The sequence below is a fragment of the Ovis aries genome, chromosome 3 (genome assembly GCF_016772045.2).
Source record: "Ovis aries strain OAR_USU_Benz2616 breed Rambouillet chromosome 3, ARS-UI_Ramb_v3.0, whole genome shotgun sequence".
NCBI lineage: Eukaryota > Metazoa > Chordata > Mammalia > Artiodactyla > Bovidae > Ovis > Ovis aries.
In genome coordinates, this window is record NC_056056.1 from 163,322,186 (window position 1) to 163,346,950 (window position 24,765).

A 24,765-nucleotide genomic window follows, 5' to 3' on the forward strand; every position below is an offset into this window, starting at 1 on the left:
AAAGGTTCCGTCCCACACGGCGGAGAGTGGTCGGAACCCTCTCGCGTCTTCTTCCCTTTCCCCTTCCCCTCCCAGAAAAGGCTGGGGACCCGGCACTCGGGCTGTCTCTCGGCCGCTGCGGGTACAGAGTCCAGACCGCTTCCAGGGCGGTGCGTACGGCGCCTGCGCGCGATCCCACTTAAAGGGAGGGTGTGGGAGGGAGGGGGCGATGTCCCAGGGGGATTGAGGCGGGGGTTCGAGATATTGGAGGTCAGGAGAAGGGATGAGAGTAAAGATGAAAAATGGAGGAAGGGAGCAGCAATAGGGAGGAGTCCAGAGGTGATAAAGGGGCGCCGGAGGGTGGGTTGTTGGGGTGATCCATTGGAATGGGGGAGCCTTAAAAAGTGCAGGAGGGGGCCTGGGCTGGCCGGAGGACAGGGAGGAGGGGACTTGAGGGAACAGCGTGGTGTTTAAATAGGCAATGATTGACAGGCCGGGAGCGGAGGGAGGGAACATTCTGAGGGCCAGCCTGGGCAGGGGCCGCGGAACCTGAACCCCCGCCCTCGAAGCGCCATAGCTTGGCTCCTCTCCCATGCCTTGTCTTTGGCAGCCTTGTCTTCCTCCTCCATTCCTTCCCCTCTCTCCCTCCCACCCCTCTATGTAGGAATCTCACATTCCTTACATCCCTGCCCTGGGTTTGCAGCCGGTCCCTCTTCACAGGCTTCACACACCGGAAAGCCTTCTCCAAGCCAGAACGCAGAGGAAATTGAGGACTGGGAAGGAGGGAGCTGGAGAAGGAGCAGAAAGCTGAGAGGGGTGAGAGTGTTTCTCTTGAGGGACTGACAGGCATCTTCATTCAGAAACTGACTTCGTTCCATCTAGTAGCAAATGCAGCTGTTAATGAGACCACTGAACCACTGTTCTTGGGGACTGGACTGTGATAGTCTAATCCCTTCCCGTACAGGTGGTTTTAGTCTGACAATAGAGCAAGAAGCTGATATTGTTGCAGGCTGCTAGTTTTCCCCAGATAGGGATGGTAGGGAATCTGAGTGATGCAATAATGTTACTGCCCTGTGTGTCCAGCCGACTTTGTGGCTGCACCTGGATAGAAAAGAAGAAACAAGCTTCTTTCAAGTATATCCTCATGGACCCTCGGAACTCTAAATTTATTTTGCATTCTATTGCTACAAATACCTCATGGTGTTTGTACTAATAGTGGTATGAATAGTAGTATTCAGTATGCTTTCATATTTATTATGTCATTTGATTTTCCTGGACAATATGTAAGATAGATAAGTCAGTTATCATTTTCCCTGCTTGACAGGTGAAGAAACTGAAAACTGCAGAAGGGATACATGGCTTGTTAAAAGTCGGACAGCTGGCAGAGCAGGGACCAGAATCCAGGTCTCCTGACTCCAGGTGCCCCTTTGTGTTGAAAAACCCTGTTTTGTTCTGGTCAAGAGAGTTGTGAGAGGAGATATTTTTTCCCAGGATGGACAGCTGTTAGCCTGGAACTTGTCTCTAAAAGACTGAACATAGCACTGATTCCTGGAAGCTTTTCTTGGGGTTCAAGGGTGGACACCAGGCTGTTGGGAAATACAGTATTGTCAAAATGGAAGAAGCATTGTACGCTCCTCTGTATTATGGATGGGAGAGACCTATCAACTCCCCGCTACTGCCCCCAACTACAGTGAGGAGAAAGTGGACCTGGCCTGGTACCTTTATCCTCTGATTAGTTTTTAAATACTGCACTAACGTGTTATGGCTGCTGAGCATAGTAAACTAATGAGCCCATGTACCAGACTCCGGATGAGATGGTCTCTGTTTTACGGATAAAAATTGTCATCCTTCCTAACATAGTCCTTAATATTGATCGATGTGAAGGTGAGGAAAGGAATTTGAGTAGTTTCTGTTCTGCCTCTGAAGCTTTGTCTCCCTCTACTTGGTTTCATCCTTTTAGTAATGAGAGTTTGGTCTTCCCAGTTGTCTGTCCTGGAGTAATTTCCTGATTGACTGCCTCTTCATTTTTTTAAAAAAAAGCCTGATCCCTTCAGGAATATTTCCGGACTTGAAAGTAGAATTACACCTACACCAATATTCTCGAGTATCTTCTCCTTGTGAAACAGTATTTTCTGAGTGGACAGTAGGACAGAATTCTTTTTATATGAAATACTTTCTGTGAAAGCACTTTGGAAACACTAAAGCACCATCCTGTGCACGTAAGGCATCATGGCTCTCTGTGTTATGTAGCCACAGCTTTGGATTCGCTGGCATTCCTTGCAGTTGTATGCACTGAATAAAATAATCTTTTCTGTCTCAAACAGCTCCTCTTCCCTGCCTTGCTTCTTGTCCCTTTCTCTCCCCACCTCAGCTGTGTTTGAATCCCTTGGCCCGGGTGTGTGATTCCTTAGCAGATGACCTCACTCCTTACAGAGTAGCCTGTGTGCCTAACCCTGAAACCTGTAGCTCTCAGTGGAGTTGTCTTGTCCTCCTCAACCAACCGTCAGATCCAAGTCTGTCTAGTTTCACTGCCAAGTGCAGGTAGTGCTCCTGACTCACCTTTTTCTTCCTTGTTCCTATTAATAGAGTGCTCCCGATTGTGACATCACATCCATCCCCTTGGCGATGGAGCTTGTTACTAGGAGGGAAGACTCAGTCGGAGAATAGCCAACAAGATGGGTTACTGGGAGCGTCTCCTGAGTGGCACTGAGTGGAGGCATCAGGGGGTCGGAGCCTTGTGAACAGGGAACCTGCCCCCCAACACTTGGAAGGTAAAAAGCATTGATTCAGAACCCCCTTCTGGGCTTCAACCCTCTTCTCTGCTAATCTGGATCCCTTCTGCTCTTGAAAACCTGATTCTCAAAACTCTTTTATGCATAAACTTTTCTGTGATTAACCCACGTCAGTCTTTTCTTCATTGTATACTTATGTCTTACATGAACTATTAACTTTCACTTGTTGATAAATTGTTAAATTTTACTATTTTTTGTATGTTTTATATCTTGTGTGCTCATTGAATTCAAGCCTGCACATTTGTTTGAGGACAAGGATTGTGCTTGCTGTTTCTTTTACATGTCTGTTACATGAAGATGAGATTGGGGTAGCCACACAAATAGTGCTTGGTGCTGATGACCAAGGTGTGTGTGTGGGGGGGTCCTTGCTGATCTTTGAGGCCTGGTGGGCCTCACTCGAGGTGTTAGAGTTGTTAGTTGGGAGTTTTTGAAGGATTGTGTGACCTCTGGATGCTTTTTTATTTATTTATTTTTAAAAAATATTTGTTTATTTGGGTGTGCCGAATCTTAGTTGCAGTATGTGGGATCTAGTTCCCAGACCAGGTATTGAACTCAGGGCCCCTGCATCGGGAGCATGGAGTCTTAGCCACTGGACCACCAAGGAAGTCCCCCTCTGGATTGTCTTTCAAATTTAACCAATTAAAGTGTGCTGAAGAAGCCTGACTTTAAAAATGCCCTGTGCTAAATCTAGTCTGGATCACAGAATTCTGGAATTAAATGGAACCTTAGAGGCAATGAGGAAACTGAGTTCTAAGAGCTCAGTTCTGTAAGAGAGGGAGTGATTTCACTTTAAGGGTTCTATTGCATAGATGAAAAAGACCACTTTCTTTCATTTATAAAGTCAGGAGAGTTGCCTAAAGAGAGCAAGGTCAAAAAGGCCCTCTCATAAAGCCAGGGCACCTTTTATAATATAATTACCCCTAATTTAGCCTATTTTTGTACTTATGTAGAACTTGTATTGTCTTGCATGCATCATTTCATGTGGAGTAAAGGGAACTGAGGCCCAGAGAGGCGAAGTCAGTTGCCCAAGGTTACACACCGCTCGATAATAGAGCTAGAGAGCCACTCAGGTTTCTAGATTGTCAACTCAGTTTTCTTTTTCCACATCTATTTGTTTATTGGGAGACAGGGAGATAAGGTGAAATGTTTTAGGGACTCCCATGAGGCACCCTTCACCAGCTACTTTCTTCACTAGGTTGAAATTGCTAGGAGTCACCTGTTTCATTACAGTGGGGCAGGTTATGGGGCCCTTTGCCTTAATGTCTGGTGATTTGTAGTAATTGGTGCTGGAGAATTCTCAGCCCTCTATACCTGTATTGTATTCAGGGCATGGATGAGAGAGAAGGAGTAGAAGGAGATCATAGCACATATGCTTGGATTTTACCAGTCTGTTTTTGTCAAGCATTGGTGACAGCATACCCAGTTACTCTAAAATGGGAATGGTTGCACTAACGTTTGTGCATGTGAATGTGCGTGGTTTGCACATCGGTACATGGGTTCAAGAAACCCTGATAAGGGAGGGTAAATGTTCAGGCTCTTTTAGAAACAATCTGTTTTGAATTCCTAGCTCTCTCTGGGAGTAGACCAGTGAAAACAATTGCAACAGTAAGTTACAAGGGTGTAGGGAGTGGTCTAGTAAAGTTCTCAAGTTTTTATTTATTTATTTGAAATTAATTAATTAGTTTACTTATTTTTGGCTGCACTGTGCCTTCGCTCCTGTTGGTGGGCTTTCTCCAGCTGTGGGGAGTGGGGGCTACTCTCTGTGTGGTGCACAGGCTTCTCATTGCAGTGGCTTCTCTTGTTGCAGAGCACATGCTCTGGCCCATGGGCTCAGTGGTTGTGGCACACAAGCTTAGTTGCTCGGAGGCCTGTGGAATTTTCCTGGACCGGGATCATCAAACCTGTGTCCCCTGCATTACAAGGATGATTCTCGACCATTGGACCACCAGGGAAGTTGTCACATTTTTATAATAATCCTGACCAGAAATGTAGAGACATCCCAGTGTAAAGTGAGGAAGTGCAGCCTCATAATTACCTGCTTTGGTTCTGGCCTGCTGGGAATGCAGTTTTCAGTTTGGGTTCAGAATGTTCAAACTGGGTAAGTTGGCAGAACTCCTATAAGCCTGAAGGGACACTTCAGTGTTAATTTAGTTCAACCCCCCAGCTTATGTGAAACCTTCCAAGGCCTTTTCCTGTTCTACAGCTCAAGGAGGAGATCTAGGAAACTGTGCTTCCAGTGGCTGTGGTCACTGGCTGTGATTCTTGCGGTCTCTGTGGTTTCAGTTTTTTTAAGGCTTCTGTCGCTAGGGCAGTAAGCAATCGAGAACCCACCGCTGTGATAGTCCCACAGAAATGTTGAGAGTCCTAGAGAGAGAAGGACTAGTCACAGAGCCTAGCCTGTCAGCCTGACTGTCTACCCAGGGGCCAGGTGAGACAGGGCAAGGAGCTGGCTTCTGAGGCTGTATATAACCACTTCCTTCAGCATCTTTCCCATAGACAACAAATTGGAAATACCCTAGTCAGAACGAAATCTAAATTTCCCCTTAATTCTTGAGGTCGCACCTCTGAAAGAATAGAGTTAGAAGAAGGTGCATCTCCAAGCCAATAACGTGGGGTTTCGATTCAGAAAGAACAATGCCCAGCATCTTTGCTGAGTTCTGTAAACCTTGACTTTATGGTGGGAACCTTGTAACTCCTAAGCCTGGCTGGTGGCTTCTTACACCCTCTAACCATCCCTGTAACAACTGAGGCAAATTCTCTGCTGTTTCTTTTGGGGATGTGGAATCCCATGAGACCCCACTAAGATCAGTTTTCAGAATCTGTAGTCTTCCTTCAGATAGCATTTTATTTTAAATATTTATTTGGCTGCACCAGGTCTCAGTTGTGGCATGCAGAATCTTCTAGTTGGTCTTTAGTTGTGGCCTGTGAGATCTAGTTCCCCGACCAGGAATCAAACACAGGTCCTCTGCATTGGGAGCACGAAGTCTTAGCCACTGGACCACCAGGGAAGTCCCAGGACTGTTTTGAAATTAAAACACAAGTGAAGCATACTACAGACTCTCAGCCTGCTTTCTACATTGCTCCATAGCAACAAGAGAGAGAAGGGTATTGTTTTAATTTTTGCCCCTTGCTCTAAGGTAACTGATTTTTTTAAAATTAAGTCTTGTAGAAATATGTTCTGTAGATCAAAATTATAATCTCAGTAGATTTTTAAAATGTGTACACAATATATTCCACTTAAAAAAAGAAGTTTTTATATAAATGGGACCACCACTATATGTACTGTTTTTGCAGCTTGCATTTTTCAGTTTGAGAGGCAGTTTAGCATGGCAGTTGCAATTAAAGGCTTGAGCCCTGGGGCCAGTTTGCCTGGTTTGGGATCTGGCTCCACCACCTGTTAGCTGTGCGATTTGGGGAAAGCTTTTTCTAAAAAAATGTTTATGCATTTATTTGGCTGTGCCGTGTTGTAGTTGTAGTTGTGCTGCACAGGATCTTTTGTTAGTAGTTGTGGCATGCAGACTCTTAGTTTTACCATGGAGATCTAGTTTTCTGACCAGAGGTCGAACCCCAGCCCACTGCATTGGGAGCAAGAGGTCTTAGCCCCTGGACCACCAGAGAAGTCCCTAGAGAAGCTTTTTAACCTTTGTGCATCTCTTTCCCGTCTGTAAAAGGCAGATCACGGTCATGCTGACCTCAAAGAGTAACTCACGGTTATTGTAAAAGTCAGTTGAGTTAATATGCCAGAAATGCTTAGAATTGTGCCTAGCATGTAGAAATACTCAATAAATAGTGATTATTATTTGGTTGTACAAGTAAAACATCATTGTAAAAATAAAAAGGAGGAAAAAACTAATAAAGCAAAACTCTGAGTACTAATAACGTGGGGAATGTAGTCAATATCATAACTCTAAATGGAGTAGAACCTTCAGAAATTGTGAATCACTGTGTTGTACACCTGTCACTTATATTGAACATCAACTATACTTCAATTTAAAAAAAAGTATGGAGGAAAAAAAGTAAAAGTGCTAAATGTCTATACTTAGGGACAGCTTCTCTTATATGCTTTCAGATGCTCTCCAGCATAAGTATGGACACACATAAAATTTTTTTAATGAAAATGGCACTGTAGAATATATACTATGAATAAATGTTATTTTACTTATATAAGTAATGAATAAATTTGAATAACCTAAATAAACAAATATTATTAAAAATATCTAAGTTATATTAATGCTACATTGTATCCCATTTTAAGGATGTAAGGAATTCTACCGTATGTTTGTGTCACTTCTGATTTTTTGTACTATTATAAACAATACTTAGAACAATCTGGTATATTGTTTTGTTCACTGTGTAATTATTTCCTTAGGCTAAGTTACTGAAATTAGGATTGCTAGATAAAAGGTATATATTGTTTTAGGATATTGACTGACTTTTTTGGTATGATTCACCTTAACTTTTTTTTTTTTTTCACCTTGATTAACTTTTTCTTGCAAGAGAACATTTTTTCCAGACCTTGCTATAGTATACAGCGTGTGTGTGTATATATATATATACACACATATATATATAGTGTACAGCATATGTGTGTTGTATATGTTACATGCTATAAATGACACATATAGTATATGTGACATTGAGTGTTTTGGACATGTTTTTTCATTTAACCGTAATACTTTCACAGTTTAGGATAATTAATAAAAGTATTTCTTTATGTGACTATTGAGTACACACACAAAGAGAAAATCTTTTTCAAAGATTCAAAGGGATAACTGAGGAAATTAAAAATTTCCCCCGTTCCTGTTCCTTAATGACCCTTCTTCAGCAGCAGCCACTCTTGGCCATTTCTGGAGAGTTTCGTGTATATGAAAGCATATTCATATGCATTCATAATACATACACACATATATGTATTGTATTTTGTGCTTATTTTGGCACATTTCCATATACTATTATATACCTTAGTTTTTTTCTCTTAGCAGTATATCTTGGAACACTTCATACCTGGTACATTTTAAGGCAGTAATAATTTTTTTTCCTGTGATTAATAGCTATTATAGAGAAACCAGATTACACTTTGTTTATTTAATTGAGGTAGATATTGTCAGAAGCTTCTTTGGTGGCTCAGATGGTGAAGAATCCGCCTGCAATGCAGGAGGTCTGGGTTCGATCTCTGGGTCAGAAAGATAGATCCCCTGGAGAAGGAAATGGCTATCCACACCAGTATTCTTGCCTAGAGAATTCCATGGACAGAGGAGCTTGGTGGGCTATAGTCCATGGGGTTGCAAAGAGTTGGACACGACTGAGCGACTAACACTTTCACTTCATTTTCAAATATTGTAAAAGTCAGGGGTTCAACAGCTGAATTATGGGTGTTGGGTGATATTTCTGCTATCATGTAGAGGCTCTCAGGTAACGTAGCACCTAGCCATTATTCAGAATAGTACAAACCAGTGTCAGGTTGCATTAACTAACTGAAGTAGAGAGGAAATGTGATCATAGTTCCTTGTGTCCTTAGAGGTCGGTCTGCAGGTAAAGCTCCCAGTACCTGTTTTAGAAGGACATAGATACTCTAGATGCTATGGGAGAGCTGAGTCTAGGCTAGATACCCCTCTTCTGTGCTGCTGCTGCTCTCTATCTTGACCTTTCCCAGGACTGTCTAAGCTCAGGGTGACTGACTCTTGGATACCATGGAGAGGATGCCAGCCCTGGTGTGTTAAACCAGATGGTCTCTTATGGTCCATTCCAACTCTAAAGGCAAAAATAAGACTGTCTTAACCAGGTGAATGGGGAAAACTATTTAAACAGATCTATATTCAAGTTTGTGTCCTACTTTTTAAATCTATTATTGGGTTGGCCAAAAAGTTTGAGTTTTTCCATAAGATATTACAAAAACCTGAACAAACTTTTTGGCCAACCCAATATATCATGTTATATCGTATATTCCTCATAAGCATCATTTAAAATACATATGCTCAGGCTTCCCTGGTGGTCCACTGGTTAAGAATCTGCCTGCCAACACAGGGGACGTGTGTTTGATGTGCTGAAGCTGAAGCTCTGATACTTTGGCCCCCTTATGCGAAGAGCTGACTCATTGGAAAAGACCCTGATGCTGGAGCTGATTCATTGGAAAAGACCCTGATGCTGGGAAGATTGAAGGCAGGAGGAGAAGGGGACGACAGAGGATGTGATGGTTGAATGCTATCACCAATTCCACGGACATGAGTGTGAGCAAGCTCCAGGAGATGGTGAAGGACAGGGAAGCCTGTCTGAGTCAGACACAACTGAGCGACAGAACAGTAGCAGCTGGGAAGATCCTGAAGACTCCAGGCTACTCCTGAGCCGGTGCTCCAGAGCCCACAAGGTGCAACCATAGCAGCCCTCGTGCCTAGAGACTGCTCTGCAACAAGAGAAGCCGCCACAGTGAGAAGCCTGTGCTCTGCAACCAAGAGTAGCCCGCACTCAGTGCAGCTAGAGAAAGCCTGTGCACAGCAGCAAAGACCCAGCGCAGCCAACAGTAAACAAATAGATGTTTAAAAAAAAATAGATGTGCTAGATATGCTCTTCCATCAGGTGGGCTTATATTACCATAACTAAGTGTAGCTATACTTTACTGTTCACTTAAATGAGCGTGATTATCTGATTTTTAAAAGTTCATTAGTGTGATTTTTGAAAACCTGTCTGGACCTCTTTAAGTACCATTCTTCTTTCCTGCCTTTTTTTTAAGCTTTAATTAAAAAAAACTTATTTATTTTGACTGCACTTGGTCTTCATTGCTGCACTCAGGCTTTCTCTAATTGCAGTGAGTGAAGACAACTGTTCATTGCGTTGCACAGACCTCTCATTGCAATGGCTTCTCTTGTCTTAGAACACAGGCTCTAGGGCATTGGGGCTTTAGTAGTTATGGGGCAGTGGCTTAGTTGCCTCATGGCACGTGGGAGCTTCTCACGGGGATCAAACCTGTGTCCCCTGGATTGTCATGTGGATTCCTAACCACTGGACCACCAGGGAAGTCTGTCTGCTCTCCTGCTTTAAGGGTGTCCCTCTTCCTATTTAACATATTTCCTGGTTTCCATCCTACCTTTCCCTCAGTGACCAGATTCTCATCTTTTCTTTTCTTTCTTCATTAGAGCTTTCCTTTCAGGACACACACATCCTCAAACCTTCCTTAGCATAAGGGAAAAACACCCCTCCCCGCGCCCTTCCTCAGCCTCCTGTGCTCCTCTCTCCCTTTCTTCCTTGGAAGTCATGCTTTCGGCAGCTTTCTTCCGTCCCCGTCTCTCTGTCTCACCTGTTCACTGTGAGCCACCGCAGTCTGGCTCCCACTCTCAGTGCTGCCCTGGCCGCAGTGCCGCCCAGCGCCATGTAGCCCCCTCTGCTGTGGGTGTCCACAGTCCCATGTCTTGGCAGTTTCTGCTTTTTTTAGTCCAACTTGTGTTTGCAGTTTTTGACACTTCTTTTTCCTCTAAACATTCCACTTGTTAATTTGTGTGTGTGTGGTAAAAACACATAACACAAAATTCCCATCTTAACCATTTTTGAGTATACAGTTCAACAATGTTAAGTATATTCACATTGTTGTGAAACAGACCTCTGGAACATTCTCATCTTGCAAAACGGAAACTCTACTCATGAAACAAGAATTCCTCTTTCCTTCCTCCTCGCCACACCCCCAACTCCCTTAAACTTCTGTGACTCTCTTCTCTCCAGGATTTTCTCTTATCTGGGGCCAATCTTTTTCAGTCTCTCTCTCTTTTTTTTTTCAGGCTCCTTCCCTGCCTTCCTTTTAAATGTCATTATTAAAGTATTTTCACACACTGTTGGTGGTGGTGTAAATTGAAAGGGCCTTTCCAGAGTATGGTATGGAAGTGTCTAGAAAACAAATAGCAAGCCCACCATTCAGCCCAGCAATTCCAGCTCTCAGTATCCATCCTAGGAGAGAGATTTGTTCTCATGCTCCAAAAAAATCATGTTACAGGGGTGTTAATTGGAACATGATTTGTTTCAGGGGAAAAATTGGCAATCAGGCAAACCTCAGTCCTGAAGGGAATGGCAAAACACATAGTAATCAAGGTTTAGACTGGTGGCTTGAACATTCTCAACCACTAGAATATAAACTCCCTGGGAGCAGGGCTTCCTTCATACATGATTCTATGGGACTTCTCTGGTCCAGTGGTTAAGACTCTGAGCTTCCACTGCAGGGGGCATGGGTTGATCCCTGGTTGGGGAAATTAAGATTCTGCATGCTGTACAGTGTGGGGGAAAAAAAAAAAAATCTAGGTATAGCAAAAGAGGGCAGGGCAATTGAAAGAAGGAATGTTCACTAAGCAATGGATGGGGAGAGGAAGGTGGGAAGAGTGGCTTTATTCTTTTAAAATGAGCATAAAGTAATATATTCTACTTGTGAAAAAAGGAAAACTAAAAAATTAAGCAAAGAATCAGTGCTTCCTAGTGTTCTATAGACTTCAGAACCATCCTCATTATCTGGTTTCATTCTGTGTACTTTCCCTTGTGACCTTTCAAAACCTGTCAGCTATTACCTTCAGGATTTCTGCTTGGAATCTGAAACTCTACACGTCCAAGACTAGGATCATTACTTTTTACCCCATCCTGATCTTTTTCAAAGTTTCTTATTTTGGTAAATAAGAATTCACCACTAATTATCCGAGGCAAAGACAAAAAAGTAATCTTTTTATTACTTCCTGAACTAATATAAATTCCCTCTTTAAAAATTTTTGTTTATTCATTTTATTATTGTTATTTTTGGCTACACCATGCAGTTTGCAGGATCCTAGTTCTCCTAAGTGGAGGCGTGGGAGTTCCAACAACCACTGGCCTGCGTGATTCCTGATTCCTTCTCTTAAATGCCTTGGTTTGAACGTTTATACTTTTTTTCATCTTAATTTTTACAGTAAACTCCTACAAAGATCTTATTTCTCTGATATTCCCTATCCCCTATATTTTTTGCACGGTTGCCAGAATCTGCCAGTCTAAAATAGGAAGCTGGACATGTCAGTTTCTTAAAGATCCTTCAGGTGTACACAGACTTAAAGAATCTCCCCCACAACATTCTTATGATTACATAGGAAAAAATAAGAACTCTTAGAGTAGAAAAACCTGACAAATAGCACTTAACCGAAGGATCAAAGCTGGTACCACCAGGAACAGTACAGATCAACATCATGTGCTCCTGATATGATGCATTGAGAACACAGTGCTACTTTGTGGCATTTTTGCCTAAAATGAAACCTGAATTTACTTCCTGATTTTAAATATTTATCTGTTTATTTGGCTGTGCCAGGTCTTAGTTGCAGGATGCAAAATCTTTAGTTGTGGCATTCAGAGTCTTAGTTGCTGCATCTGGGATCTAGTTCCCTGATCATGGATCGAACCTGGGCCCCCTGCATTGGGAGCTTGGAATCTTAGCCACTGGACTTCCAAGTCCCAAAACCTTAATTTAATCACGAGGAAACAACAGACAAATGAGAGACATTCTCATATAACTGGTGTGTATTCTTATTTATTTACTGGCTGTGCTGGGCTTTCTTTCGTTGCAGTGATTGGGGGCTGCTTCCCAGTTGCGGTGCATGGCCTTTGCCACTGTGCCAGCTTCTCTTGTTGTGGAGCGTAGGCTCTTGGCACGTGGCCTTCAGTAGTTGCAGCACGCGGGCTCGGTAATTGTGGCACACGGGCCTGGTTGCTCTGTGGCATGTGGGATCTTTCTGCACCAGGGATCAGACCCGTGTCCCCTGCGTTGGCAGGTGGGTTCTTATCCACTGTATCACCACGGAAGTCCAGTGTGCGTTCTTAAAAAATGTCAAATTTATAAAAAACGAAAAGGATTTAGTAACTTTTTCAGTCATAGGATTAAAGAAGTTTGACAACTCAGTGCATAACATAATTCAACATAATCTTGAATGTTCTTTTGCTCAAGGAGATTATTGGGACAACTAGCAAAACTGGAAAACTGGTTTGTAAATATAATATTACATCAATGTTAATTTCCTGATTTTTATAATCTTACTATCAATATAAAAATGTTCTTTTTAGGAAGCATCAAGTCTACAGTTGACTTTTAAAAGTTCAAAAAGTTTTGATATATATATATATATATATATAGCAGTTATAAATGTAGTTAAATGTAAACATTTAAGGAGTCTGGATGAAGGATATATGGGATATTTGGAAGTCTGAAATTGTCAAAATTAAAAAAACTTGTAAATTTATGTCAACAAAAATCCTTCAGGCACTCCCATAACTTTCAGGTTTATTCTAACCCTACTGTAGTATCCTAGGGTCTTCATTACTCTTAATTTAAACCATCCCTCTTTAAGCTCCTAATGCTATATGCTGTCTCTTTGCTGCTGTTTGAACCAGGATTCTTTTGGTTGGAAGATACAGAAGCCCAACTCAAAGTAGCTTAAATAAAAAGAGGATACACAGGATGTCTTACAGAAACCAAAGTTAGGAAGGCAGCTGGATCTTGGGAACATACCTGCACTCTGATCTCAGGACTTTGCTGCTCTAATCCAGGCCTTTCTCACTGTGTCCATCTCAGTCTTTTCTTTCCCTCTGTAGATTTGTCTTCCTCAGTGAACATGGCACGCAGAGAAAGAGCAACTCATCTTGCTTGATGTCATCTTGCTTGATGTCAAGTTCAAATTCTCAGAGATATGATATGTTGGCCCTGATTGGGTTGCATGCTCACCCTTGGCCCAGTCAGCTGCAGCCTAGAGTAAGGTCTCTGTACTGGTGGGGCAGCTTCTCTGGGAGCCGTGTGGATGAGAGAGAGGGAGTAGAGTTCGTAGAGCGAACAGTGCCATGGTGTGTACTGCAGCCGTCAGTAACGCAGGGCCACAGAAGATGATCCTGCACTGTGCGCTCGGCTCTCCACCACCATCCTCATTGTTCAGCGAGTCGCAACAAGGAGAATCACAAGGGGCCTTGGTTCTGGGTCTTCCATTTCACTTTATGATGTCTTTATTTTTTTGTTTTTAAATATTTATTTATTTGGTGGCACCATCTTAGTTGCAGCAGGCAGGATCTTTGGTAGGGGCATATGGGATCTAGTTCCCTGACTGGGGGTTGAACCCAAGCTTCCTGCACTGGGAGGATTGAATCTTAGCCACTAGGCCACCAGGGAAGTCCCTATGATGTCTTATCACCTTTCATGTACTCACTCTGATCCATTACTGTTGATGGATTATTCAAAAGAATGTTGACATAGGAACAGAAGGTCAGAGGTCTGAGGAGAGACAAATATATGGCTATCCCCACTTTTTTTTTAAACTTTATTTATATTGTAGTTGATTAATGATGTTGTGATAGTTTCAGGTGCACAGCAAAGGTACTCAGTCATATGTATACATGTATCCAATCTCCCCCAAAACTCCCCTCCCATGCAGGCTGCCATGTAATATTGAGCCAAGTTCCCTGTGCTATACAGGTCCTTGCTGGTTATCCTTCTTAAATATAGCAGTGTGTACATGTTGATTCCACACTTCCTAGCTTTCCCTTCCTTCCATCCTTTCCCCTGACAACCATAAGTTCATCCTTTAAGTCTGTGAGTCTATTTCCATTTTGTAAATAAGTTCATTTGTATCATTTCTTTTTAGATTCCGCATATAAGGAATGTCACGCGGTATTTCTCCTTCTTTGACTTCACTCAGTATGACCGTCTCTAGTTCATGCATGTTGCTGCAAATGGCATTGTTTCCCTTCTTTATGGCTGAATGATATTCCATTGAATATATGTATCACATCCTCTTTATCTCTTCCTCTGTCAGTGGGTATTTAGGTTGCTTCCATGGGTTGGCTATTGTAAGCAGTGCTGCAGTGAACACTGAGGTGCATGTATCCTTTCAGACCATACTTTTCTCTGGGTATATGCCCAGGAGTGGGATTGCAGGATCATATAGTAGCTCTGTTTTTAGTGGAATTTTTTTAATACTCTTCTTTAAAAATTTTTATTTATTTATTTTTGGCTGTGCTACGTCTTTGTTGCTATGAGAGCTTTTCTCTAGTTGCATCGAGCAGGGGCTACTGTCTAGTTGAGGTGCTCAGGCCTCTCATTGCAGTGGTTTCTCTCATTGCAAAGCATGGGCTCTAGGGGCACAAGCTTCAGCAGTTTTGGCATGGGGGCTCAGTAGTTGCAGAACACAGGCTCAGTAGTTGTGGCACATGGGCTTATTTGCTCTAAGGCATGTGGGATCTTCCTGGATCAGGGATCAAACCCATGTCTCCTGCATAGGCAAGGCACGTGTATTCTTTACCACTGAGCCACCATGGAAGCCCTATTTTTAGTTTTTTAAAGAGCCTTTATATACTGTTCTCCACAGTGGCTGTACCAATTTACATTCCCACCAAGAGTGTGGGAGGGTTCCCTTCTCTCCATGGATATCCCCATCTTAGAGGAAGATAGCCAGACCAAGGTAGTTTAGAGTGACAATTTCAGAGGCATTGTTAGTAAGCCCAAGGCCCTGAATGTAGATCCTAGAAATGGAGGAACAGGAATGCAGAGAAATGGTGGTGATGGAGGTCAGTGTAATTGTAGCAATGTCATGGGGTATCATTCATTGTTCCTATATAAAATGGGTAAAGAAAGCTGAGTGGTTCCAAAGTGAGCCTTGTGATTTGTTATCTCCATTAGCCTAGTATATTAGTTAGGATCTTGTCTGATTAAAGAGACAAAATCCCAGCTCAAACCAGCCTAAACATAATAGGGAATTTACTGGCTCATGTAACTTATGTTCAGAAAGTGATTGTGGCTTCAAACATGGCTGAATTTAGGCCCTCAAATGATTTCATCTAAATTTTATTTCTCAGCTCTGCTTTCTTTATTGTAGTGTCTTTTTTTTTTTTTTTTGGCTGAGCTCTGTGGCATGTGGGATTTTAGTTGCCCAACCAGGGATTGAACCTGTGCCCCCTGCAGTGTGCAGAACCCTAACCACTGAACCACCAGGGAATTCCCAATTATGGTGTCATTCTATAAGTAGGCTCTCCTCATTAATGGCAGGGCTGGTCACTGACCACTCTTGAGTTGTACATCCTACCAGCTATACAAACTCCTTAAGAGTCCCAGGCATTTCTCTTATTGTCCTGGGTTGGGTCACATGTCCATTAGGAACCAGGATATGATTCCTAAAGGAAAACTGTGATGCCATTTACAGAAAATGGGATGGTAGGTAGGCAGAAATACGTGTCCACTATACTCTGTTTGCTAGGAAGCTCCTAGTTAAAGCAACATTTAGTCACACCAATATTTTATATTTTGTTAAGAACTATAGCTTGGTGTTAAACTGGATGTAGCTTACCAGTTCCTACTCTTAAGGAATTTTTAATCAAGTAGTAGAAATTAGATGTGTACGTAAATAGGGAATTAAACTACCACACAGTTGCACTCATCTCACACGCTAGCAAAGTAATGCTCAAAATTCTCCAAGCCAGGTGTCAACAGTACATGAACCGTGAACTTCCAGATGTTCAAGCTGGATTTAGAAAAGGCAGAGGAATCAGAGATCAAATTGCCAACATCCGTTGGATCATGGAAGAAGCAAGAGAGTTCCAGAAAAACATCTACTTCTGCTTTCTTGACTATGCCAAAGCCTTTGACTGTGTGGATCACATCACAACAAACTGGAAAATTCTTAAAGAGATGGGAATACCAGACCACCTTCCCTGCCTCCTGAGAAATCTGTATGCAGGTCAAGAAGCAACAGTTAGAACTGGACATGGAACAAAATACTGGTTGCATATCAGGAAAGGAGTATGTCAAGGCTGTTATATTGTGACCTTGCTTATTTAGCTTATATGCAGAGTACATCATGAGAAACGCTGGACTAGATGAAGCACATGCTGGAATCAAGATTGCCAGAAATATCAATAACCTCAGATACACAGATGACACCACCCTTATGGCAGAAAGTGAAGAAAAACTAAAGAGCCTCTTGGTGAAAGTGAAAGAGGAGAGTGAAGAAGTTGGCTTAAAACTCAGCATTCAGAAAACTAAGATCATGGCATCTGGTCCCATCACTTCATGGCAAATAGATGGGGAAACAGTGACAGACTTTATTTTGGGGGGCTCCAAAATCACTGCAGATGGTGACTGCAGCCATGAAATTAAAAGATGCTTGCTCCTTGGAAGATAAGTTATGACCAACCTAGACAGCATATTAAAAAGCAGAGACATTACTTTGCCAACAAAGGTCCATCTAGTCAAAGCTATGGTTTTTCCGGTAGTCACGTATGGATGTGACAGTTGGACTGTGAAGAAAACTGAGCGCCAAATAATCGATGATTTTGAGCTGTGGTGTTGGAGAAGACTCTTGAGAGTCCCTTGGACTGCAAGGAGATCTAACCAGTCCATCCTAAAGGAGATCAGTCCTGAATATTCATTGGATGGACTGATGTTAAAGCTGAAACTCCAATACTTTGTACACCTGATGTGAAGAACTGACTCATTTGAAAAGACCCTGATGTTGGGAAAGATTGAAGGTGGGAGGAGGAGGGGATAACAGGATGAGATGGTTGGATAGAGTCACTGACTCAATTGGACATGAGTTTGACTAAACTCCAGGAGTTGATGATGGACAGGAAGGCCTGGCCTGCTGTAGTCCATGGGGTCACAAAGAGTTGGACACGACTGAGTGAACTGTACTGAACTCCCTGGCCATCCAGGGGTTAGGGCCCCTGGTGAGGAACTAAGACGCCGCATGGCACAGTCAAAAAAAAAAAAAGTTTACAAAAATAATGGTTACTCTTGTGTACCGAGTCCCTAGGATGTGCCAGCAAACACCATGCTAAATGTTCTTCGTGCATTGTTTCTTGGTTATACCCATTTCATCTATTTAAAAAGCCATTTAGGCTTAGGAAGTGTACATGGCCTGGCCAAGGTCACACAGCTAATGAATAGTGGAACTAGGGATGTAAATCCAGTCAGTCTTAACTCAATCTAGTGCTGTACTTTAGTTTGTACTTGACCTAGCAAGGCCTCTCTGTGTCCATTCCATTCCCTACCCTTTTATTTTCAATTTTTATTTGTTTGTTTATATTTGAGCCACACAGCTTCAGGGATCTTGCTTCCCCGACCTGGGATCAAACCTGGGCCACCACAGTGAAAACGCCAAGTCCTACCACTGGACTGTCAGGGAAATCCCCCATTCCCCATTCTTGTAAATTGAACAGCATAATTCTAAATTTCTGAGAACTTCATAATTGACGTAGCTCATCTTTTTCAGGACATCACAGTTTGATGGGGTCTGCAGATTGTCTACCCTTACACCAGGTGCCCCTCCTTGCTCCAAGCAGCCCACTGGTTGGATGTCCACAGGGAAAGTTTCAGTTACTGTTCAGTGACGTCTTATTTGGGGCTTCCCTGGTGGCTCAGTGGTAAAGAATCTGCCTGCAATGCAGGAGACACAGTTTGATCTCTGGGTCAGGAAGATCCCCTAGGAGAAGGAAATGGCAACCCACTCCAGTACTCTTGCCTGGGAAAAAAAAATCCCATGAACAGAGCCTTGTGGGCTACAGCCCATGACCTAGCAACTGAACATGCACACACAATGTCTTATTTAGGTTTGATCTTTAGGAGCCGAAGGAAGGGGTGTGGCAGCCTAGCTGCTCTTTGAGTGTTGTTTCTTGAACTTCCCTCCCATCACCATCACCTAAATTCAGACTCTCACCGTTTCTCTCCTGCCTAGATATTTCTTCCTGTCTCTAATCTCAGCCCCGTTTACAGAGTGATTCTAAAAGAGAACTTTTATCATCGTTCCTTTTAAAGTCTTTCATTGGTCCCTGTAGCCTTCAAGGTGAAGTCCCAGTTCCTTTTGTAAGACTCCCCATGGCCTGGTCCTTGCTTGCCTTTCTAGCCTTGTATTTTGACACTCCCTCTCTTGCACCCTTCAGATCAGCCTTTTTCTGAATCACTTATAGTTCCCTGAACTCATCATATATCTTCTCTTACTTCTGGGCCTTTAAATACACTATCTCATATGCCTAAAACCCTAATGTCCCACCCTGCTCAGGCTCCCCCACTCTCCCCAACCCTCACCCCATCCCCCACCCCTGCAACCTAGCTAACTGTTTGTTTGTCCTGCTAGTGTTCTGGAAAACTTCTCAGCCTCCCTCTCCTTTCAGCCTGCATTAGGTATCCAGATTTCTTGCCATCATAATGCCCTGTGCTTAACCTGAGAGCATTTATCATTTCATAATTTAAGTGTATGTTTATATAAAATTCTTTAATTCTCCCATTAGAATTAAATTTCTTGAGTCAGCTTCCCCTACTGCCCCACAAATGACTGGCATGTAGTAAGCTCTCAATAAATATTTTTTGGACAAATGAATGGGTTGTGGCAGTGAGATAAAGTTGGCACATATCTGTATTCTTCTGAACTGGCCTCTTTTTCCTCTGTTGTTCCTTCCAGGACCTGGGTTTCAGTGATGAGACATGGGGTATGATGTAACCCGTTTCCAGGGGGATGTTGATGAAGACCTTATCTGTCCTATTTGCAGTGGAGTCTTGGAGGAGCCAGTCCAGGTGAGTCGGGTTGATGGCAGGTTTGGTGAGGCAACAGATGGCAGTGGAGCTAATTAGAAAACATTCTTAGGAAATGGGGCCAATGGGGAAGCCACTGTTGAGGCTCCCACTCCCCACACTCCTGACACACGCAGACTAGAGGTCTGGGGCAAAGGAGCAGGGGTGGTGACACCAGGAACGGGGCCTTCCAGAGTCTGTGTAGAGGCGGACACCGCAGAAGTGCAGCTGGTTCCGAATTTCTTCGGAGGTGAGGTTTTCATGCTGTAAAATGGTCAGCTATTTGTTTCTGTCCTCTTGACAATAGCTTGGTAGCTTCTTTTTCTCTTCAGGGGCTCTAACTAGGTTCCATCTCCCTTTCCACAACTGAACTTCTGGACTCTCCTAGTAAGTTCTCTCTGCATTTTCATGATGCAGTGTCTCAGGTTATCAGCCTGCTGCTGCTAAGTCGCTTCAGTCGTGTCTGACTCTGTGTGACACCATAGACGGCAGCCCACCGGGCTCCCCTGTCCCTGGGATTCTCCAGTCAAGAACACTGGAGTGGGTTGCCATTTCCTTCTCCAGTGCATGAAAGTGAAAAGTGAAAGTGAAGTCGCTCAGTCGTGTCCCACTCTTAGCGACCCCATGGACTGCAGCCCAGCAGGCTCCTCCATCCATGGGATTTTCCAGGCAAGAGTACTGGAGTGGGGTGCCATTGCCTTCTCCTATCAGCCTGAGGGCCTGCCTACTGTTTAACAGATAGGAAGTGGGGAGCTGTATAAACTGATCTAGTTTCTTCCTAGGATTTATTGGCGGGGGGGGGGGGGGAGTTTTTAATGCAGCCATGTACTCTGCATTGTGATATGAAAGCTGCCACCTTCACTAGGTCATTTCTTTACCAGCTTTGAGAGACCAAAGATAATTGTGTCTTCCTGGGGCAAGTGTGAGGAGAAGCTCATGAGTACCAGGCAAGTATAATGAACAAGGTGAATTCTTAACAGTTGTATTCATGGGACATCATTCTGCATGGTCCTTATTGCCTGTACTCTGTAAATACCAATTAATCCTCTGCCACTGCTCTGACTAGGTAGAGATAATACCATGTTCCAAACCCAGACACCAGTCAATGAGGGCTGTGGCCCTTCCCCCACTCACTGCTTATACAAGGCTCCCCTTGATTCTTGGAGTTTATTCTTACTCTCCAGTTGTTAGCTACCCAAAGGAACACAGATGACTGAACTGAATGAAAATCAGAATGCATTCCAGTGACAGCAAGCCCTGGCCCTATCGCCTGCCTTTGCAGCCTGCTGCCAGGTGGCGCTAGTGGTAAAGAACCTGCCTACCAGTGCAGGAGATGTAAGAGATGTAGGTTCGATCCCTGGGTCAGGAAGATCCCCTGGAGAGGGAAATGGTAACCCACTCCAGTATTCTTGCCTGGGAAATCCCATAGACACGGAGGAGCCTGGTGGACGACAGTCCATAGGGTTGCAAAGAGTCAGACATGACTGAAGCAACTTAGCACGCACGCATGCCATTAGAAGCAGATTGGCTGGGTGTGGAGCAGGCTGTCCTCGTGGTGTCAAGAGGTCATGGGGTGTGTCAGTTCCCTCTCCACCCTGACAGGGCCTTGTCTGTTTTCTGGCACCGTCATTTGAGGTGAGTCACGTGTGGAGAAATCAGTGGCAGTTAGTGACTCTCTGAGACAGAAAATCCTCCCCCACCCACTCAGGCTTTACTGTCTGAGGAGCAAGCCAGGTTAATAGACGCATGTCCAAGGACAGAAAACTTCTGCTAGGGATGCTGATTTCCCTACATCATTTTTTTAAAAATAGATAATAAAGTCATATGGTTTAGAAATCAAAACAGTAGAAAAAGATGTATGGTGAAAAGTCTTAATTCATCTTTGTCCCAGTCCACCTAATCCCCTCATCAATAGCCATTTCTGTTAATTTGGTATCCTTCCAGTGTGTATGGGGGCAGATACAAGCAAGTGTGAATGTACACATATATTTGCCTACCTTTCTTACACAAAAGTAGCGCCTTCTGTATACTTCCGCAGGGGTGGCAGGTTTAGATAGAAAGGTCATGAAAGAGGTTCAACTGAGCTGAGATCAGAACGATAAGGGGCCAGCAAAGGGGAGCAGCAAAAGCAAGAGACAGTAATGAGCAGGGTGGGATGAGGAAGAGAGAATGCCAGAAGGGCCTGAAGTCAGTGCTGGGAGCATGGTGTGAGGAGAGGCACAGGGCCAGATCAAACAGAATTTTTAAGTCCTGGGCAGGAGTTTGGATTTATTTTAGGTGTAATGGGAAACCATTGTAAAATTTTAAACAGGTGAGGAATATGATCCAGTTTGCATTTCTAAATGATCACTCCAGGTGCTGAGTGTAGGGTGGATTATAAAGGGGTAAGGTGGAAGCAGGAAGACCAGTTAGAAGACATGATAATTTAGATGAGAGGTGATCACTTGAACTGGGTTAGTGGTAGTACAGATGGAGAAAAGTGGACACACCTAGGATTTTTGAGATAGGGTCTAAGATTTTGAAAAGAATCAAATATTATTTGATTCACTTTCAGCGAAAGTGACAGTTGGATTAATGATATTGATAATGACTTCTTTTCTTATGAAGCCTTTGTATGTTACAATCTGAGCATTTTGAAGGCAGAAACTGTCTTACCTTTTTAAATTTAACCACGTAGCAAAATGTTTGGCTCATAAAAAAGCGCTCAGCATCATTCATCCATTCATCAACATCTAGTAAGTGCCCGCTCTGTCTGTCCCATGCTGGAGGCCAGAGAATCCTCTCACTTTGCATTATCAAGGAAGTAGGCTGAAATATGATCTTTATGAAACTGAAGAGAATGTGATTCTACAAAAATCTAGACCTGTTTTGGAGCGTAGGCATTGCTCCTTGGGACTCAGGGCAACACCTCGGGTTGGGCCTCATAACATAAGAACTTGGGGGAGCTCCCTGGTGGTCTAATGGTTAAGGATTTGGCACTTTCACTGTTGTGGCCCAAGTTCAGTCCTTTGTTGGGGAACTGAGGTCTCGCAGCCAAAGAAAAATGAACTTTTGCCAGTAAGTCTCTGCCCCCCTCCCCCCAGTTCATCCCTCAGGACCCATATCAAATTCTGTCCTGTCCATAAATACCTGCCCTGACTGACCTAGACTGGAAAGATCTCACCCTCCTCTGGATTTTTTGGCCAATTATTGTATATTTGTAATCCAGTTGGCATTTAATAATTGACCACCTTATGTCTTGCACTCACTGTCCTGGAATGTTATTTATAGTTCTTATTGTTATATAACTTTTTACTTGTCTTATGTCACAATCCATTTGGAATCTTGAGCACAGGAAACACATCTGAAGCCTTACCCATCGCAGATCTCACTGTTGCCGTGACCCCAGGGACCTCTGGCGCTGGAAGCTGCACAGCGGCTTGATCGGCTTTGCAGAGTTATCGTCCCCAGGCTCCTGGCTCCGCTAATTCTCTTGTGTCCCCTTTGCCCTGCTTTAACTTCTTCCAGGCCCCTCACTGTGAGCATGCTTTCTGCAATGCCTGCATCACCCAGTGGTTCTCTCAGCAGCAGACGTGTCCGGTGGACCGGAGCGTTGTAACGGTCGCCCACCTGCGCCCAGTACCTCGGATCATGCGGAACATGCTGTCAAAGCTGCAGATTGCCTGCGACAACGCTGTGTTCGGCTGCAGTGCTATCGTCCGGCTTGACAACCTCATGTCTCACCTCAGTGACTGTGAGCACAACCCCAAACGGCCTGTGACCTGTGAACAGGGCTGCGGGTAAGAGTCCTGCCTTTCTTCTGCCCACAGAGAGGGGTCTTCCCGTTTATACCCATCTGTGGACCTCCCACTCCCTGCTGAAGAGGTCTCCTGTGTGCATAGGCAAGGAGTGCTCTTGGCCTCCCTGGCTCCCTGCTCCAGGATCTGTTTTGTGCTGCTTTCCGAGCTACAGTCTTTGTCCTCTTGCTTTAGTAAGAGAAGGGAGACCGCTTCAGCAATCTGTGTGATACCACTAAAGACTGATTTACTTTATTCCTCCCTTTTGTCCAGTACTACTTCTCTTTGTCAGATTCACTGCTCTAATTTCCAGGCCTTTCATGTTACCTCTGGTCCTATTTTGTCTTTCTTTGGGGTGTAAGATATTTGATTAAATACTGATAGCTGGGGCTTTGAATCTAGGGCTTCTCAGAAGGAATGAGTCCACAGGCAGAATCTGTAAGAGGAACGCAGAGCCACGTGGGAGATAAAACACTGTCTTGGAGAAGGAAAGAGGCCCAGAGGAAGAAGACAGCAAAGGGATATGGTGGGTGGGGGAGCTGGGGAGAAGGAAGTGAAGGCAGTAAACAAGAGAATGTTAGAAATGAATGAATGTTAGTAATTTCCGGTAGAGAAAAGCCCTCTCAGCAGTTACCTGCCTGTGCCACATATCTCATTGAACGCTCCTGTCGTGTTCTTTTCCCACCCTGGGTGGCAGCCTGGAGATGCCCAAAGATGAGCTGCCAAACCACAACTGTATTAAGCACCTGCGCTCAGTGGTACAGCAGCAGCAGACACGGATTGCAGAGCTGGAAAAGACCTCAGCGGAACACAAACACCAGCTGGCGGAGCAGGTAGGGCCTGGAGAACACAGAGTGTGTGCCTGTGGTTGATAGGCACGGATGTGAGCGGCGGATCTGTGCCTGTGCTTGTGAGCCTGGTTAGTGGATACTCTGCCTATGCATAACAGCGAATCAGACTGGAGCTCTTCTTGTTCCTCATTATCCCATCAGTGACATTCATTTATTTACCATTTATCAAATGCCTTCCCTTGGAGGCACTTTGCCAAGCACTGAGGGTACAGCTGGGATTGATACAGTCGTATCCTTGTCTTCATGAACCTTCCAGTCTGGTTGTTCCTCAGACCTCTCGATTTCCTTCATTTTGTCTTTCATCCATTGTCTGTCTTAACCATTATCCCTTGTTCTCCTTCCCTCCGACAGAAGCGAGACATTCAGCTGCTCAAGGCATACATGCGTGCAATTCGCAGTGTCAATCCCAACCTTCAGAACCTGGAAGAGACCATTGAGTACAACGAGATTCTAGAGTGAGTGTCATTCAGGATGTGGAATCCTCGTTCCATGTCCTGACACTGAGCCCTGAGGAGAGAAGAGCAGGGAAGTGGCAGAGGGGGAGGGTAAGAAGAGGGCTGGGCCGGGGCCACTGCTCCTCAGATGATGGGATGAAGAACACGAGGCGGAAAAGAAGGGGATCACCTTCAGCCCCAGTACAGGATCTCATATTTTTGGTGGATGGAACGGAAAGCTTACCTAAGAGTTAGGTGGGTACCCACATGCACAAAACCCTGTGTTAAAAGAGAAAATATTGTCCCTGTCTTCAGGGAGTTTACAATTCAGAGAAGAGAGTGCAAAGATCCAGGAAAGTGATCTAAAATGTGGCAAAAACAAGTGAAGTCTAAGATCCCTTT

The 24,765-nt window shown here is 43.9% G+C and overlaps 1 protein-coding gene and 1 long non-coding RNA gene across 13 annotated transcripts in view; one reads left to right on the forward strand and one right to left on the reverse strand.

Moving 5' to 3' along the window:
- Window positions 1–24,765, forward strand: part of RNF41 (ring finger protein 41) — a 27,897-nt gene continuing 3,132 nt past the window's right edge. The window contains exons 1-8 of one of the 9 annotated variants that reach the window (XM_060412996.1): window positions 1–149; window positions 683–795; window positions 2,566–2,750; window positions 4,579–4,869; window positions 19,193–19,305; window positions 22,810–23,081; window positions 23,776–23,911; window positions 24,281–24,384. In XM_060412996.1, the coding sequence (XP_060268979.1) occupies window positions 19,216–19,305; window positions 22,810–23,081; window positions 23,776–23,911; window positions 24,281–24,384 (602 nt within the window). In that variant the 5' untranslated portion in view covers window positions 1–149; window positions 683–795; window positions 2,566–2,750; window positions 4,579–4,869; window positions 19,193–19,215. Of the gene's footprint in view, window positions 150–643; window positions 796–2,565; window positions 2,751–4,578; window positions 4,870–19,192; window positions 19,306–22,809; window positions 23,082–23,775; window positions 23,912–24,280; window positions 24,385–24,765 lie in introns of all 9 variants that reach the window. The other 8 variants (XM_060412995.1, XM_042248175.1, XM_012174754.4 and 5 more) reach the window with 8 other exon arrangements.
- LOC105612393 (uncharacterized) overlaps window positions 12,272–24,765 on the reverse strand; it is a 25,280-nt gene continuing 12,786 nt past the window's right edge. For all 4 annotated transcript variants that reach the window (XR_006059565.2, XR_003588846.3, XR_003588847.3 and 1 more), the window contains 2 exons: window positions 13,267–24,349; window positions 12,272–12,577 (listed from right to left, as the gene is read on the reverse strand). This is a non-coding gene — a long non-coding RNA (uncharacterized LOC105612393). The remainder of the gene's footprint in view (window positions 12,578–13,266; window positions 24,350–24,765) is intronic.